At 40.5% G+C, this 18,809-nt stretch overlaps 1 protein-coding gene across 1 annotated transcript; it reads left to right on the top strand.

Moving 5' to 3' along the window:
* Nucleotides 1-1,934: 1,934 nt before the first annotated feature.
* On the top strand, nucleotides 1,935-4,404 carry LOC126891922 (uncharacterized). Its single transcript, XM_050661271.1, has 3 exons — nucleotides 1,935-2,615; nucleotides 4,154-4,346; nucleotides 4,394-4,404. Exons 1-3 carry the CDS (start codon nucleotides 1,935-1,937, stop codon nucleotides 4,402-4,404), a joined length of 885 nt encoding a protein of 294 aa, XP_050517228.1.
* The last annotated feature ends 14,405 nt before the right edge of the window (nucleotides 4,405-18,809 follow it).

Below are 18,809 nucleotides of genomic sequence, written 5' to 3'. Positions count from 1 at the left end.
AGGCACAAAAGCACCACCCTAAAAGTGCAGTAGAACGAACGACATTACCCCGGTATTTAGGAGGAAGAGGACTTAAGGATGTAGGTGAGCAATTAGATAAACATATTGCTAATTTAAGAACTTATTTTCAGATGCAGGCTGAGACATCTACTCTACACTGCGCAATTTGCGCAGTAGATGACACAACACCGATCAAACTGAGGGAGCCAGAAATGCGCATAAACCACCGTACTAAGGACGAAAAACTGCGCACCTGGATGGGTAAACCTCTGCACGGGCGACATTCCAATGAGGTTAGCCAAGACTATGTCGACAATACAGCGTCGAACTATTGGTTGACATCAGGAAAGATGTTTCCTGAAACGGAGGGTTCATTACTGGCCATTCAGGATCAGGTTATACCAACCAGAAATTACCTGAAATATATCGTCAAAGACCCTCAGGTTCAAAACGACAGATGCCGATATGGATGTCAAGCCCAAGAAACCATCCAACATATTACAGGGGGCTGCGCATTTGCTGCAACTGAATACAAGGAACGGCATGACGCAGTGGGAAAAATCCTTCATCAAGAGATAGTTAACAAGCTGGGACTTCTCCAAACGGACCATCTCCCATATTATCAATACGTTCCTGAGAGTATGCTTGAGGTTGGCAACTACAAGCTATACTGGGACCGCAGTGTGCTCACAGGCCAAACAGTGGCACATAATAGACCAGATCTCGTACTACTTAATAAATTAACAAGATAAACAACACTAATTGATGTGGCGATACCTAACAACAATAATCTACGTAGTAAATTTACTGAAAAGATCGCCAAGTATAGGGATCTGGAAATTCAAATACGGAGACAATGGAGAATGCAAAGTACCCAGACGATACCTATTGTTATGTCTACTACTGGAGTCATTCCGAAGACCCTCCTCGAAAGCATAAAAAATCTGGGTCTCAATGAACATATTTATAAGACCATGCAGAAAGCTGTACTACTTGCGACGGCCAGAAGTGTAAGAAAATTTTTGGGAGATACAACTGCATTCCATGTCACCTAGGGCTCGTTAACACGGAAAGAGTCCCACCAGAGCTCAATCCTTTTGACACCGTAGGTATCTGGGATGAGTCAATTTTCCCCTCAGAGGGAGTGTGAGCCGTATGGCTAAATCTGGATAATAATAATAATAATAATAAAAGGAGGGTGTTGAGGAGGCGGGCCCCTGTCACCCAAACAGCTACAGCCTAACAACAACAAACACCAGAAGTGAGCCAAAAAACAACAAGAGCTCCACTCGCTGAAGGTGCTGCGCTGGAACATCAGCCGGCGCTCACTCAAGCGGGACGATCGAGGCAGCGTATGAAATGGACTGTGTCCATGAACAAAAACATCCTGCGCTTTTACTATAAGGTGACAAACCTCGGTCAAGAAGCAATCGGCAACCGACAACAACTGTATGCCGAATTTTGCACGGAGTACCCAAATATTCAAGTATCTGAACAACAAGTAGCAGACCAATACCGGGTAATCATCAGAAATAGTCTTATCCCTGAGACTAGACGCGATGCCATCAAAAGTGAAGTCGAAAGGGAAATTAATAACCAAGAGCTAGTTGTGGATCAAGTCCCTAACGAAACACATGAGCAGATTCCCGAGCCTGCCATACAAGAAACTTGACCTGAGAACACACATGAGAACAACAACGAGTTGCACGATAGTCTGTTAAACGAAATGGCACGAGCCGTACAGGACAATAACCCAACCACTTAGCAACCCACTTAGCAGACCACCGCTACCAAGAATAATCTCTTGTAAGAAACTAGGTGCGCTGTTACAAATTATGAATACTGAAGTCCTACCCAATTATGTCGTAGAAGCTCAAACATTGGAGTATTTGCATATGATGATCTACTGTGCAGCAACATCTATTGCTAATATAATGGGAGTTAAGATCAGAACACGACGGGGTACTAACAACGGAAGGGCTGGTGACAGAATTGCACCTTGGGAAAAACGGCTCCAAAGAAAGATTGTATCGTTGCGAAGGGATATTAGTCAAATAGCGGAATATATTCGAGGAACAACGAGAAGAAAATTAATTAGAAGAGCTGAAGAAATAATGCGAAATACTCCGAGACACTCACAGCATGATCCAGAAAAAAACACAGCTGAACATTGCCTGGACACATTTAAACAAAAACTCTCCGTTTATTCAGGCCGTCTAAGGAAATACAAAGTCAGTAACAACCGCAAATGCGACAACATACTCTTTGGGCATTCAGAGAAGGCATTTTATAGGAAACTTAACTCTACTGTAGAAAATGAAAATAAAGTATACCCAAGTCAAGAAGAAATTCATGAGTTTTGGGGAAACCAACTTTCAACGCCAGCTACTCATAACAACAATGCTGGGTGGATTGAAGACACGACGAACAACTGTCAACATTACAATAATATTCCTTACGAACATTTCACCACTGAGGAAGTCTCGAATACTATCAAAGAGCTTCACAACTGGAAATCTCCTGGCCCGGACGGAGTCCAAAACTTCTGGCTAAAGAAGTTTTGGAGTGTTCATGAGCGATTGACAATTTTAAGGGGATACAGTAGCGATCAACAGGTTGCCAAAACGCGTTCCAAGATTGCGGCTATAATTTTGAATATTTTTTCGAGATATTTGGCACATGTATTCGTAATATAATAAAGAATGGCGGTACAGAGCCAAATTTGAAAAATATATTAATATGTGGAAATTACTCTGTAATTAAAAACAATATTAAAAAAACGAGCCTGTACCGCCATTAAGAAGAACAAAAAAATACACTTTCTTCAAATAAACTTTTTTATGCGATGCCTAGATTTTGTGTCATTTTGGAACTACTAATGAAATAAAAAATTTTAGTAGTTCCAAAATGACAAAAACTCTAGGCATCGGATAAAAAAGTTTATTTGAAGAAAGTGTATTTTTTTGTTCTTCTTAATGGCGGTACAGGCTCGTTTTTTTAATATTGTATTTATTTACAGAGTAATTTCCACATATTAATATATTTTTCAAATTGGGCTCTGTACCGCCATTCTTTATTATGTTACGAATAAGTGTGCCAAATATCTCGAAAAAATATTCAAAATTACAGCCGCAATCTTGGAACGCGTTTTGGCTACCTGTTGATCGCTACTGTTTCCTCTTAATTAATTATGTTATTTCTAATCCGCAGGAAATACCATCATTCCTTACTAAGGGGACCACTTATTTAATACCGAAGGATCAAAATAACACCCAAGATCCAGCCAAGTACCGCCCGATTACTTGTCTACCAACATTGTACAAATTGGTCACATCCTGTGTAGCTCGGCGTACCTACCAACACTGTGCTCTAAACAATATCATAGAGCCTCCACAGAAAGGATGCGCTGAGGGTTCCATGGGCTGTAAAGAACAGCTTATTATCGACTCGGTCATTTCTAACCAGGCATATATCAAAAAACGAAATCTCTTTACTGCTTTCACTGACTACAAGAAAGCGTTTGATTCAGTGCCGCATGCATGGCTTATCGATATATTGAAAATATTATATAAAGTCGATGATAATATAGTGACCTTTTTAAAGCATATAATGACTGAATGGAAGACAAAAATTCCCCTTCAAATACCTGGTGAAAACAATATCGAAACTGAAGATATCCCAATTAACCGGGGGCTTTTCCAGGGGGACTCCTTGAGTCCACTTTGGTTCTGCCTAGCAATGAACCCACTATCTCAGCTACTGAATTCCACTGACTCAGGCTTTAGCATTAAAAATAACAATACTGTTGTAGCGAAGCTTAATCATTTGTTGTATATGGATGATTTAAAATTAATGGCTTCAACTCGAAAACACTTACATCAGATGCTAAAAACTGTAGAAATCTTCCCTAATGATATTAGTATGCACTTTGGTCTAGACAAGTGCCGTATCTTAAATATAGTCAGAGGACAGGTTGAGCCCGGTGGTTTCGATATGCAAACTGGCCAGAACATCGAGTCCATGGGTAAAAATGATATGTATAAATATCTCGGTGTAAAGCAAGCGCGGAAAATTGACCATAAACAGATGAAAACCGAACTAACTTCTGAATTTGTACGAAGGGTAAGACAGCTTAATTAAAAATTTGTTTAAGGCATTAAATACGTACGCCTTTTCCGCGCTTAGCTACTCATTTGGTATTATCAAATGGTCAAAAACCGATGTAGAAAGTCTTCAGCGGAAAGTAAGAACACTTCTCACAAAGGCACACAACCATCATCCACGCAGTGGGGTAGAGAGAACAACATTACCGCGGTATCTAGGAGGAAGAGGACTCATGGACATAGGTGAGCAATTGGATAAACAAGTGGCTAACTTAAGAACTTATTTTCAGGCACAGGCTGAATCATTTACTTTACATCGTGCAATCTGCGCAGTAGATGACTCAACGCCGCTTAAACTGAGGGAACAAGAAATGCGCATAAACCACCTATCTAAGGACGAAAAAGTGCGCACCTGGATGGGTAAACCACTGCATGGACGTCATCTCAATGAGGTCAACCAAGAATATGTCGACAGTAGAGCGTCGAACTACTGGTTGGTATCAGGAAAGGTGTTTCCCGAGACAGAAGTTTTCCTACTTGCCATTCAGGATCAGGTTATTCCAACTAGAAATTACCTGAAGTATATTGTAAAAGATCTATAGGTCCAAAACGACAAATGCCGATATGGATGTCAAGCCCAAGAATCCATCCAACATCTTACCGGAGGCTGCCAGGCGTTTGTCGGAACTGATTATAAAGAACGCCACGACTCAGTAAGAAAGATTCTCCACCAAGAACTAGCTAACAAACTTGGACTTCTCCAAACCGACCATCTTCCTTATTATCAATACGTCCCTGATAGAATGCTTGAAAACGACAACTACAAGCTATACTAGGATCGCACTGTGCTCACAGACCAAACAGTGGCACACAATAGACCGGATCTCATACTAGTTAATAAACTTAGTAGGCAAACAACATTAATAGAGGTGGCGATACCTAACAACAATAATCTGCGTGTTAAGCACAACGAAAAGATCGCCAAGTATAGAGATCCCGAAATACAAATAAGGAGACAATGGAGAATGGAAAGTACCCAGATAATACCTATTATTCTTTCTACTACTGGAGTCATTCCAAATAACCTCATAGAAAACATCAAAAAGCTGGGTTTAAATGAACATCTTTACAAGACTATGCAGAAAGCTGTGCTACTCTCGACCTCCAGATGCGTGCGAAAATTTTTGGGAGATACTCCGGCGTACCAAGTCACCTAGGGCTCCATAACACGGAAACAGTCCCACCAGAGCTCAATTCTTTTGATACCCTAGGTATCTTTTTTTTTTTTTTTGGGAGGTGAGAATCTTCTAAAGACGGTCTGGGAAGGTGTCCCAGGTGTGTTGGATTCAATCCGCCACGCTTCACCGTGCCGGATCGCCTACCAACTAAACTCACCTCCTCTTTCTCCAGCCGACGAGTCCGGGACCACTCTTAGCGAGTATATACACTGACCCGTTGACCTTACTGTACAAGAATTCATCTGTACTCATTAGATATCTTTTAAAAACACCCTTTAATTATCTACGCTAATTTCTTTCGGTTATTTAAATGTCATCATAAACAATTCCAACCTACTTTCGTTACATAAACATTGTTGACCTAGATCGTGAGGTGTAATTATACATACAGCCACTATAAACACTTTTCAGGGTCGACGCTGACTTTGCACTTTTAAATATATTTATACAACCAAAACATAATAAGGGAATCCTCATTACACATTCCACATTCGTCATTCTATTTTATTAGATGTAAGATTATTCACATTAAAAGATAGTGTCATCTACACTCCGCGAGACGACGTTACGTAGGTTGCTACCAGCTTGTACTCATGCGAGTATAATAAAACAACTTCAACAGTGAAACGACTATTAATCATTCCACCCCTCGGATAAGGGTTAACCACCCTTACCGGGAGAAGATAGCCCTAGTAATCCTGGACTATCATATGGCGATCCAAGACCAGGGAAGAAACTGAAGTAAACTGGAACGAGAAATGGAAAGAAAAACGTCTATGGCTGAGGATCTGGTACCTCGACCACCCTAGAATACAGTGTGGTATGTAGAAAGGATGGAGACAGCAGGCCTGACATGGAGCTAAATGGACAATGGTATGGAGATGGAACATCGTGGGACAATGGACAATGCCAGGGAACGTGGATCGAGAACTTTTGGTGATACAAACACAAACGTTTAAAGTGGTGAGTCTATATTTTGTTCTTATGGTATTTCCACGATATTTCTTAACAAATGAATGATATAGCAGTAATGTAAGGTATATTTCTAGTATTTTTATCTATTTATTTTTAATTATCTTTATGGGTATTTTTGGATTTTTTTTAACACATATTAAAGTTATTCACATGGCATATTACCATTATTATTTTAGGTATATATTATTTATATTATTTATTATGAGGGTACATTTTTGCAATTTTTTTTATGATTTTAATATTTGCTATCGTAAATATACACTATCAATATAAATATACGATATAAATATATAACAAATATACGCTATATGCATAATACCTTTACATTATTATTCTAACTACTTATTTACAAGGGTTAATATAACGTTATTTATTTTTGAACTATTATTTATTATTATTGCAATTTTTTTTTTACATTTTTTACCATATATTGACGTATTATTTTATCTCGTTATTTTTTACTATATATCTATATACCACATATCTATATACACCGTAAGACTATCGAATTTATATTTTCGCTAAGAAGTGCAGGAACTGAGGACAGAAAATTATGTATAAATGAGTAGCAACAAAGTTACTTGGGAAGATTTTGTCAAAATAGTTAAGGAACTTGCACAAGAAGTAGGAAGACAGAGCAGAAGGGTCTTAAAGAAAAAAGTACCGAAATCTAAGGACATACAGGAAGAAGTAACGACACAGCTAATTAAATCCTATAACAAGTTCACGCACTTAACTAAGAAAAACTGGGAAGCACTTTCGGACAAACAGAAGGAAGCGTGCAACAAATATTTTGGAAAAATCAGAGACAAAGTTATACGCTCATTTCAAGCAGTAAATGTAAGAACAGTGGTTCCAAATTCAATACATCAACCAATCGACGAGGAAGTTGAAGAGGAACAAAGCGACGAGGAAGTAGAAGAAGGAAAAAGCGACGAGGAAGTAGAAGAAGAAATAATTAACGACGAAATAAAAGAGGAAAAAGGTGACATAAAACAAGATATAACAATATTAAACATGGCTCTGACAATCAATGAATTTTTGAATATCGCAAGCAAGATATTGCCCAACGAGTTCGATGGAAGCGCAGGGAAATTACAACCATTTTTGGACGCATTAGAACTACTTGGAAAATTGGCAGAAGGTCATGAAGACACAGCTGTAACGCTAATAAAAACACGACTTACCAATAAGGCTAGGAACTTAGTAACCACGGAAGATACGTTTCCACGGATAGCTGAAGCACTGAAGAAAGAACTAAGAGGTGATAATCCGAAGAATTTAATAGCCAAATTAGCCAAGAAAAGGCAAGGGCATAGAGATGCAGCAGTGTACGCATCTGAAGTGGAAGAGTTAGCAGAACAATTAAAAGTAGCATACATAGCGGAAGGAATGCCACTGGAGTTAGCGAAGAAATATACGACGGAAACAGTAGTAACAACAATGAAACGAAACGTTAATGCAGAGAAAGCTAAGCTAATACTGGAAGCAGGTAACTTTACATCACCGCAGGAAGTAGTATCTAAATTTTTGTCGATCGATACGACTGAAGAAAATGCACAAGGAAGAGTTTTAAATTATAGGACAAACTACGAGAATAAGGAGAGGACAGCAGCAATACAGAGGAAGAAGAAATAACTTCGGACAACGGAACGAAGGAGAAGCAACGGACAATCAACGAAATTATTCGAACAGAAGATACAGACAATTTAACAATCAAACATACAGAGGAAACCAGAGAGGAGGACGTAACAGGAACGTAAGGTTACCAGAGATAGAGGACAGTCAAGAAGAACAAGAAAACCAGCAGTTGGGGTTTTGAATGAACAAGAAGTTGGAAGCACACAGGCAGAAATAAAATATAACATTTACAACTTCGACCTGAACCTAACGAACTTTGTACGAATGAAAACAGGAATCCTTGAAAACACAAGCACCTTTATCATAGACACAGGAGCTGATATTTCAATACTAAAATGTTCACAAGATTTTATGAAGAAACAGGTGAAACCAAACACAAAGGCGAAAATAAAAGGAGTCACTAAAGGAGAGTTGCAAACAATGGGAGAAGTTGAGACAACACTAGAAGTAAAAGGAACTCGATTCGAACACATCTTTCAATTGGTAGAACCTAACTTTCCAATTTCAACAGACGGAATCATTGGGAGAAGACTTTATTTCTAACTTTCAATGTATACTGGACTACGCAAACCTTAAAATGCACATTAAAGAGGACAACGATTGTTACATTAGTACGAAAATTCTGGATAATATAGATAATGACACCATAATAATACCACCCCGATGTGAAATTTACAGAATAGTCAAAATTTTTCAAACGCTAAGGAACGACAGGATAGTGGAGCAACAAGAAATACAACCAGGAATGTTCGTAGCAAGAGCAGTTATTTCAAGTAATAATCCATACATCAAAATTTTGAACACAACATACGAAACAGTAAATGTAGAGGCAAGCACAATCAGGACGTTGGACATTAAACTATTCAATATATATATAGACTAGTCAACGACAGCAAGGATAGGAAAAAAGAATTACGAGAATCACTGAAATTAGACATACCAGAATATATACGAGATAACTTAGTATCGTTATGCGAAGAATATGCAGACATATTCGCCCTAAGGCATGATATGTTAACCTGTAACAATTTCTATGAACAGAAACTAAGAGTTAAAGACCAAACTCCGGTATATATCAAGAATTATAGGACACCTCATGCGCAAACAGAGGAATTAAATCGACAAGTACAAAAACTAAGAGACCAAGGAATCATAGAACCATCTACATCCGAGTACAACAGCCCAGTAGTACTGGTACCGAAAAAAGCTATAGATGGAGGAAAAGCATGGAGATTATGCATAGATTTTAGACAACTGAACAAGAAAATAGTCACAGACAAATTTCCTTTACCAAGGATAGACTCGATACTAGATCAACTAGGAAGAGCAAAATGGTTTTCAGTTATAGACTTAATGTCAGGTTTTCACCAGATACCATTAGAAAAATCATCGAGAAAATACACATCGTTTAGCACAGAAAACGGAGCATTTCAATTTACCAGATTACCTTTTGGATTAAATGTAAGCCCGAATAGCTTTTCAAGAATGATGTCAATAGCATTTTCAGGATTAACACCAAACAAAGCATTTCTTTACATGGACGATATCGTAGTAATTGGAATATCCGAAAAACATCACCTAGACAACCTGAAAAAGACATTTGAGACATGTCGAAAATTCAATTTGAAACTTAACCCAGGAAAATGTCAATTTTTTAGAAGGGAAGTAACATTTTTAGGACATGATCTTTCTCAAGAGGGAGTATCACCCGACAAAGCGAAGTATGCAGCAATTGAACAATATCCGACACCTAAGACAGCGGAAGAAACAAAGAGATTTGTAGCATTTTGCAACTATTATAGACGTTTTATTAAAAATTTTGCGGAAATATGCAGACCACTCAACAGATTATCGAGGAAAGGAGTAGAATTTTTTTGGTCTGAGGAGTGTGAAAAAGCATTCAAAAAGCTTAAAGCATCTCTGACGAAACCACCAATTTTAAAATATCCTGATTTCAACAAACAGTTTATCCTAACAACAGACGCATCCAATGAGAGTTGTTCAGCAATCCTAAGTCAAGATTACAACGGAATAGACCTACCTGTAGCATATGTATCAAGAAGTTTTAGTAAAGGAGAATGTAATAAACCTATAATCGTTAAGGAATTACTAGCGATTCATTGGGGAATTAATTATTTTAAATGTTATCTATATGGAGCACCAACATTCAAAGTAAAAACAGACCATAAACCTTTGACACACCTATTCGCAATGAAAGAACCAACCTCAAAACTCACGAGGATCAGATTAGACCTAGAAGAATATGACTTCGAAATAGAGTATATAACAGGGAAAAGTAACTACGCAGATAGCCTTTCAAGAATAACATTGCATCAACTAAAGAACCTATACATAGACAACACCCATATACTAGCTATAACAAGAGCTCAAGCAAGAGAAAAGGAGAAGGAAGCAAGACAAACAAAGGCTGAAAGTGAACTCGCACTACAGCCAGAAGCCACCAAACAGACAGTAAGGAAGGTACTAAATAATTTAGAGGCGCATAGACTACCAATTTTGTCCTTTGGAGCAGAACTAATCTCACCAAGACTGAGCATTAGGGCCAAAAACAAAATAAAATGCAGCAAAAGCATAGCCGCAGGATTGGATCATTTCGATTTAAACCAAGCGTTGGCACAGCTCGATAAGCTGGCGGTAGAGAATGCAGTACGTAAAGTAAAGATATACGTAAATGATATTATTTTTAAATTGTGCACAATTGATGAATTTATTAAAGAAGGAAATAAAAAATTGAAGAATATAGAAATATACATATGTGAAGTACCAGAAACAATAAAAGATGACAAAGAAAAACACAGATTAATAGAAGAATACCATAATCACCCGATGTTCGGAGGACACGTAGGGAATAATAGACTAATAAAGAAGCTAAAGGCAAGATTCCGATGGAAAAATTTGGAAAAAGACGTAAGAAAATACGTTAAACAATGCCACAAATGTCAAATTAACAAACCGAAAAGAACACATGTCGAAGAGTTCGTGATATCGGACACATCTTCCAAACCATGGGACATAGTATACATAGATACAATAGGTCCATTCACTAGAAGTAATGAAGGTAATAGATACTGTATCACAATGTTGTGTGAACTGACAAAATACGCGGTCAGCATACCAGTGTGCAATAAAGAAGCAGAGACAATAGCAAGAGGAATCTTTGCTCATTTCATACCAACATACGGACTCATGAAGCAAATAAGAACAGACCAAGGCACAGAGTATAAGAACGAAGTAATGCAGGAATTAACAAAGCTATTAAAAATAGAGCACAACTTTTCAACGGCATACCACCCACAGTCCATAATATAATAATATCGTATGGCATTTTTGCCGGGGAGATCCTTTCAGATAGTTCCAGCGCCAATTACATCTTTAACCCTGTTTCAAGTAACTAGTGTCGATGTACACTAGCCCAGGGGGACCGACGGCTTAACGTACTCTCCGAGGCACGGTGAGACGGCTCGTGTCATTATTGGAAATGAAAATGGTTTGTCTTTGGCAGGGATCGAACCCACGTCTACTGGCGTATGAGGCCAGCGTTTATGCCGTTACCCACGGCCGCTCACACTCACTCTCACACTCATACCTTATAAATTATTACGTAAATAGACTTCCCTATGAGAAATAAGGAAAAACGATTATAAAAAATTTTGTATGGATAAAATTATGGTACGATATTAAATAAAATAAATAAAATTAAAAGGTAAAATCGATAAAATATTTGTATACATAAAATTAAATAAACAAATAAATAAAATAAAGTAAAATAACATGGTAAAGCAGTCAGTGTAGGTTGGATGTAAAAGGTCCTCCCACCCTGGCTACCCTCTACAACACAATCACGTTAAAATAAATAAAATAAATAATAAGGGTCATCCTGCTTGCAGTCGCCTCTCTTTTTCCTCTTTGTGCTTCATTGTTTTTGTAACAAAGGCAATGTCCAGGTCGAAGTCACTCTTGCTACTAATAGCTTTATCCATAAGCTCGTGAGGCTCGCCTAGAGGAGACCCCAGACCCAGCTGCAGCTCGGTACGCCCCGTACGGTATGCCGGGCATACGAATACGACATGTTGCGCGTCATCCACCACTCCACACTCGGGGCATAGATCGTCCGCGGTCTTCTTTATACGATAGGTATATGATCTGAACGATCCATGTCCCGTCAAGAACTGTGTAAAGTAGTAATTGACGCGCCTGTGCCTGCACTCGCACCACCTTACTACATCCGGAATCAGAGATCTCGTCCAGGCTGCCTTTTCGACCTCGGCTGCCCATTCCCTCTGCCACATCTCTAAACTTCTGTTTCGCTCTTGAGGTCCTGAACCAATTGCCCCGTTACCCCTCTGATACATTCGGACTCTTTCTCTGGCCAGAATGTGCACCGGCACAGAACCAGCCACAACCTGTAAGGCAATAGTTAATACGCTTCTGTACGCGCTGCACACCCTGATCAGAGGTTTTCTCTGTACTCTAAGAAGCATGTCTTTATATTTCTTTTTCTCCAACGCCTCGTGCCATACTGGGGCCCGGTACAGTGCGATGGATAAAATTGACTGCAATATCACCGCTCTTTTATGAGATCCAGGACCCCCTATATTTGGCATTAACTTGGTTAACGTGGAGGTCCTTTCTTCCGCTTTCCGACATGCCTCTTGCACGTGTGGTCCGAATGTCCGTTTGTCATCAAAGTAATTCCTAGATATTTAACTGTCTTCTGGGGTCTTATTTCGGAGCCTTTATACTCAAATACTATATCTTTTCTATCTCTCGGTCCCCTCAAGATTATCGCTTATGTTTTCTCTACTGCTAGCTTTAGGTCATTTCTTTCTATCCATTCCGCGGTTGTCTTGATTGATTTGTTTACTCTCTCTTTTATACCCCAATTCATGTCGTCTTCTACTAGTAGAGCCAGGTCGTCCGCGTATGCAATTGCTCTTACTCCTCTCATCTTATTTACTTCTAGTACCCCGTTGTATAGTATGTTCCATAGTGTGGGTCCCAGGACCGACCCTTGGGGTACTCCCCCGGTCATTTCCATCTTCTTTTTTTTTTGATATGCATACGGTTCTCTCGGACAGATAGTCCTTTATTATGTTGGACACATAATCTGGAGCCCCAAATTCGACGATTCTGTCTACTATGAGGCCCCAGTTTGCTGAATTAAAAGCGTTTTTTATGTCCAACAGAACAAGGACCACCCATCTTTTTTTGCTTGCTCTAGCCGCGTCTCTTATCCAGGTCGCGGCATCGACGGTCGATCGACCTTTTCGAAATCCGTATTGTTGTTGTGATAATACTCTCTCATTTTCCAACACGCCTTCCAGCCTCTTCTTGATAAGTCCCTCGTAGAACTTACCAAGGCAGTCCAGAAGGCATATTGGCCGATAAGAGGATGCTGAATCGGGGGGTTTCCCAGGATTTAGGAGCAGAACAAGGTTCGCTCTTTTAAGTCCCTGGGAAACTCTTGCTTCTGCAGTAGGTCGTTGAATATTCTTCTGATCAAACCTGGTTTCTCCGTTGCTATTATCTTAATTGCCTCTGGTGGCAACCCGTCGGAGCCGGGAGCTTTCCCCGTCTTCATCTCCTGACCAGCGGTTTTTATTTCCTCTTCCGTGAACTCCTCCACCATCGTTGGAAAGATTTTTGTAAAAGTTTGAATGTCCTTAGTGGGGAAGAGGAGTTCAGCCGATTCCATCCGCTGGTCCTCGTCCAGTTTATATGAGACCATTATCCTTAATGACTTCATGGTAATTTTATAGGCATCACCCCATATATCCTCATCCAATGCTTTTATCAGGGTCTGCCACTTTTCCTTTTTTTCTTGTTTTATTTTTTTATTCAGTGTTTTCTTTAGTTCTTTGTAGATTTCTTTGAGCTCGAGGTTGCCCTGGATTCTCGTGTAATTCCTTCGAGCTCTGAGGCATCTTTCCCGTAGACCTTCTATCTCATCCGTCCACCAGTAGGGGGATTTTTTGTTATTCTTTTTCTTCACGGTGGCCAACTTTGCTGCATTTTCTAATGCTCTTCTCAGTTGGCCAAGGTCAGAAATCTCTTCCTCATTGATCTTTCTGACCTCCGATAGGTATGTGGTTTTGTTAAAATAGATTTCGGTGTTTCCTATCGGCCGTCTTAGTTTCCCTTTCACCTTAACCTCGTACTGGATGTAGCGGTGGGAGGTAAATAACTGGTCGTCGAGGACATCCCATCCCTGTATTCTTTTGGATAGCCCTTCAGTTGCGATAGTTACATCAATATGTGTCTGGCTGGCCCCTCTTACGAAAGTTGGTTTATTATTATTTAAGACTTGGAGGCCAGCCTGGGCTATCCATTCGTTCCAAAGTTCCCCCTTTTTGTCATTTATGGGGAACCCCATAACCTCGATTTAGCATTGATATCCCCGGCGACCAAAATTTCTTTTTCGCTTGTGGCGACGCTCATTATCTCATCTACAATAGTCTTGTATCTTAACATAGGGATGTTCGGTGATATGTAGCATGCCAGGAGGCTGAAATCCCTCAGTTTGATGAGTATGTGATTTCCGCCCCTGACAATGCCCCGCACCCCTAGATCCCTATTTCTCATGAGCACCGCCACATTTTTTCCTTTATCTTGTACCCATCCACCGTCAGATGTTATTTTTTTGTTTGGTTCGGGGACGATGAGCAGGTCAGTTTTCAGCTTGCACGCTTTTAAGTGGACAAGATCGTGCGCTCTACGTGCTCTGCCCACGTTCACCTGTAATATCCGTATACCAGGTTGATCCTTGAGGTCCGTTTTGGTTCAGTTCCCTAGAGTCGTCCCAGCATCGGATTCGCCTTTTTTGAAAAATTAAAATAGTTAAAAACTAGAATAAATAAATAAATAAGTATAGATAAAATGAATAAATAAAATAAATAGGTAAAATGTGTATAAATAAAATAGTTAGGTAAATGGAAATAGTTAAAATAGTAACATAAAGTTACAATAGGTAATGTAAATAATAAAACAGATCTATAAAATAATAAATTAGTAATTTTAAAATTTGTATAAATACAATACAACCTAGGTGAGCTGTATATGGGCCCACCCTCGTTTTCCAGGAAGTCTATTTTGTTTTTTTTATTCGTTTCTTGGGGGTTCTCCCTCATCCCCCCTTCCGTACACTAGGGCTCGATAGGCTGGACAGGCCATCCTGTCCATTCTATGCCCTTCCTCTTTGCAAACTGAACAATATGCTTTATTGTTACAGTTTGCGGCAGTGTGTCCTGTCTTCAGGCAGTTATAACAGCAGGCCGCCCTGCTCTCCTCTTTACACTCGTAGGTACTGTGGCCACACTTTAGACACTTAAAGCATCTCACCGGGGCGTACCTCTCCATTACCGGGCATCTTGTCCATCCGATCTTAATTGTGCCGTACCTCCTCAGTTCTTCTGCTTTGGAGGGTCGTACGGCTATTGTGGCCACCTGCTCCCCGTGTTTGTTCGTCCTCAGTACTTTAATGTCAATTTCTCCTTCCGGGATGCCCGTATAGCTTTTGATCCCTTCTCTCAGACTTTTCTCACTCACTCCTGGGTCTAAATTAGCTATAGTGAAGAAACTTTCCTTTCTCCTTATCGTTGTATTCATTCCTTCCATTTTGTTGTTAAGTTCTGCCCTCAGTTTTTGTGCTGCTCCCCTTCCCTTTAGCTTTACTAGGAGATCCCCCCCATTTGTTCTTTTTAACCTGTCTACTTGGATCCCCATCTTTCCTATATCTATCTTATTCTTCATCTCACTTAATACCTCGTTGTATTTTTTCCTTTGTCCATTTTTATAAGGAGAGCTTCCTCTTGTTCCACTTTTCTCTCTACACCGAATTCCTTGCCTCTTACTAAAATCTCCCAGGATATAGTTTCTCCATGTCCTACATATTCGAGGGCTTTCCTTATAGTCTCTTTATTCAGATCGTTTGCGACTACGACCCTCATGACCTCTGGGATTTCGTTTGTTTCCTTCCTTATTTCCTTTATCGCCTTTACTGCCATATCGTATGCGTCTCCCCCCTGTTCTTTTTCTAATCTGGCAACGAAAGTATACCATGTTGTTTTTTTATTTGCTTTTCTTCTGATGTTCTCCAGGTAATTTATTTCTCCCTCTTCTATTTCTTCTAGCATCTCCGCTAGGTCCTCCCCTACGTCTTTAATTGTGTTTTCTACGCCTTTATCTTTCGCGTCCTTTTTTGTAAAAACTAAACAGTTCTTTTTTTCTACTGTTTCCAGTAGTCCCGCTTGTTCCCACTTTGTCTTTTCATATAGTTTCTCTTCCCATTTAGTGTCGCATATGCTCATAAAAGTTTTTTTCCCTCTCCCCATATTTAAGGCCCTTTTGATTTTTTCTTGTTCTTGTTTCTGCCTCTCTTGCTCCACTTTTAATTTACAGTGGTCACATTTTAATTCGTTTGGTGTTTTTTCGTTTGTACTATCCTCCTCCTTTTTATTGTTGGTGGATTTTATAATCCCTATCAATTTTTTTACATCGGTGTCCACCTCCACCTTTTCTTTAAGCTGCTCGCTTAATTTATTGAACATTTCTTCGAGTTTTGTATTTAATTCCTCCAATTTCCTATTTATTTTTTCTTGTTTGGATTCATTTGGAAACCGTATGCTCTCCTCCAGCCTTTCCCTCTTGAGGTCATTTATCCTCTCCATGCTTTCAGCTTTCCTTTTTTTGTTGTTTATGATCTCCCCATCCTGATATTCATCCAGGAAGATTGTCGCCAGCACACTTTCTTCGATACTCTGCCATCCTTCTTTAATGTTGTAACTTCTTCTTCCTGTGATTGTTTCTCCCCTATCTGTTCTTCCTCGTTTTCACTATATTCTTTCATTTCCTCCTCTACTAATGTCGACTGCTTTGCAACAGTTGACCTATTCATTTTTTGTTGCCGAACGTGTCTTCTTACAAGTTCCCTCTCAAAACTATTCATCATCTCTCCTTCCAATTCTTTTATTAAGTCGTCTTGCGACTGTTCTTCCCTATTCTTTTTTTTCAGTTTCCGTTGCATTGTCCATATTATCTCGCCGATGGTCGTCATTGTTGTCACCTGTCAGTTTTGTTTTTTTTTATATTACTCATAAATGGTCCCACGAGCCGGGACGTGCTATACGTCTGGCGCGGCAGTGCGCCCTTACCGCGCTAAGGCTTAGGTACTTCGGGAGGTCGCCAGGTATCCCGAAGGGATCGTTTGTGATGCTCTAACCCTCGCATCTCTCATATCTTTGGCACGATGCCTTCCACCGTGATAGTGGGGATTATTTTATTGAGGTTTACCTTTTTATCACGGTTGCCTCCGGATGCAGTGGCAGTCTGTATTCACAGGCTACCTGGAGTTTCCGCGTAACTGCTGCCTGCCCTGTTACGCGGGATTTGGGATGGATGTGTGGTGGAAAAGGTACATTGGTGGGGTAAGACATGGCGACTACACGCAGTGGGTAGGTCGAAAAAGTTTTCGAATAGAGGTTTGTGATTGAAGTCCGACGGCGGAGGCCCCCGCGATGGGTTTGGGTCCCACCATCGACCCTCGGTCACAATGCTGAGAAGGACGAGATTAACTTTTAGGGACTAGAGTAGCCGTAGGGAAGTTGGAGGGTGAGATACAACTGCTGAAGGCAAAGGCGTCGCAGACTGCTCGTCTCAGTTGCGACGCCTTTTAGCATCCAGCGGCGGTGTCCGGCGCCCACCCGGTGCACAGTCGCTGGACGCTGGGACTGTTCTTGGTTTCACCGATCGTGCTCCCCTCACAATTTTAGGGACCACGACCGGTTACTCGGCTCTCCCACCGTCGTCGAGGTAAAATACAATCCCAGGGAGAGGTATCCCCTAGGTATCTGGGATGAGTGAATTTTCCCCTTAGAGGGAGTGCGGGCCGTATGGCTAAATCTGGATAATAATAATAAAATAGGTATAAAATGCACACCCATGAGAATGGAGAATAATAGTTTATGTTTAGGGCCGCTGCCTGGGGATCGCCAGGGCACGTCTGGAGCCGACGCTGGACGTGACAGCATGCGGGACGTCGGTGGCAGGGTGTTGAGGAGGCGGGCCCCTGTCACACAAACAGCTACAGCCCAACAACAAGAACAACAACCGCAATCGAGCCAAACAACCGCAAGAGCTCCACTCGCTGAAGGTGCTGCACCGGAACATCAGCCGGCGCTCACTCAAGCGGGACGACCGAGTCAGCGCATGAAATGGACTGTGACCATTAACGAAAGCATTTTGCGCTTCTATTATAAGGTGACAAACCTCGGTCAAGAAACGATCGGCTACAGACAACAGCTGAATGCCGAATTTTGCAGGGAGTACCCAGATATTCAAGTATCGGAGCAAAGAGTATCAGATCAATACCGGGTAATCATAAGAAACAACCTTATCCCAGAGACTAGACGCAATACGATCAAAAGCGAAGTCGAACGGGAGATTAATAACCAAGAGCTAGTTTTAGATCAAGTCCCTAATGAAATCCTTGATGAGCAGATTCCTGAGATTTCCATACCAGAAACTCAACCTGACAATACACAGGAGGAAAACAACGAGTTGCGCGATAGTCTAGAAAACGAAATGGCTCGTGCCGTACAGGAGTTTAATGGAACAAACCCACTTAGCAGACCACCGCTACCACGAATAAACTCTTGTAAGAAACTAGGTGCGCTGTTACAAATTGTGAACACTGAAATCCTACCCAATTATGTCGTAGAAGCCCACACATTGGAATATCTGCATATGCTAATCTACTGTGCAGCAACAGCAATTGCCAATGTAATGGGCGTTAAGATCAGAACACGACGGGGTACTAATTACGGAAGGACTGGTA

The sequence above is a fragment of the Diabrotica virgifera genome, chromosome 1 (genome assembly GCF_917563875.1).
Source record: "Diabrotica virgifera virgifera chromosome 1, PGI_DIABVI_V3a".
Classification (NCBI taxonomy): Eukaryota; Metazoa; Arthropoda; class Insecta; order Coleoptera; family Chrysomelidae; genus Diabrotica; species Diabrotica virgifera.
The sequence above is the reverse complement of the archived record's forward strand: the minus strand, read 5'-3'. Positions and strand labels throughout refer to the sequence as shown.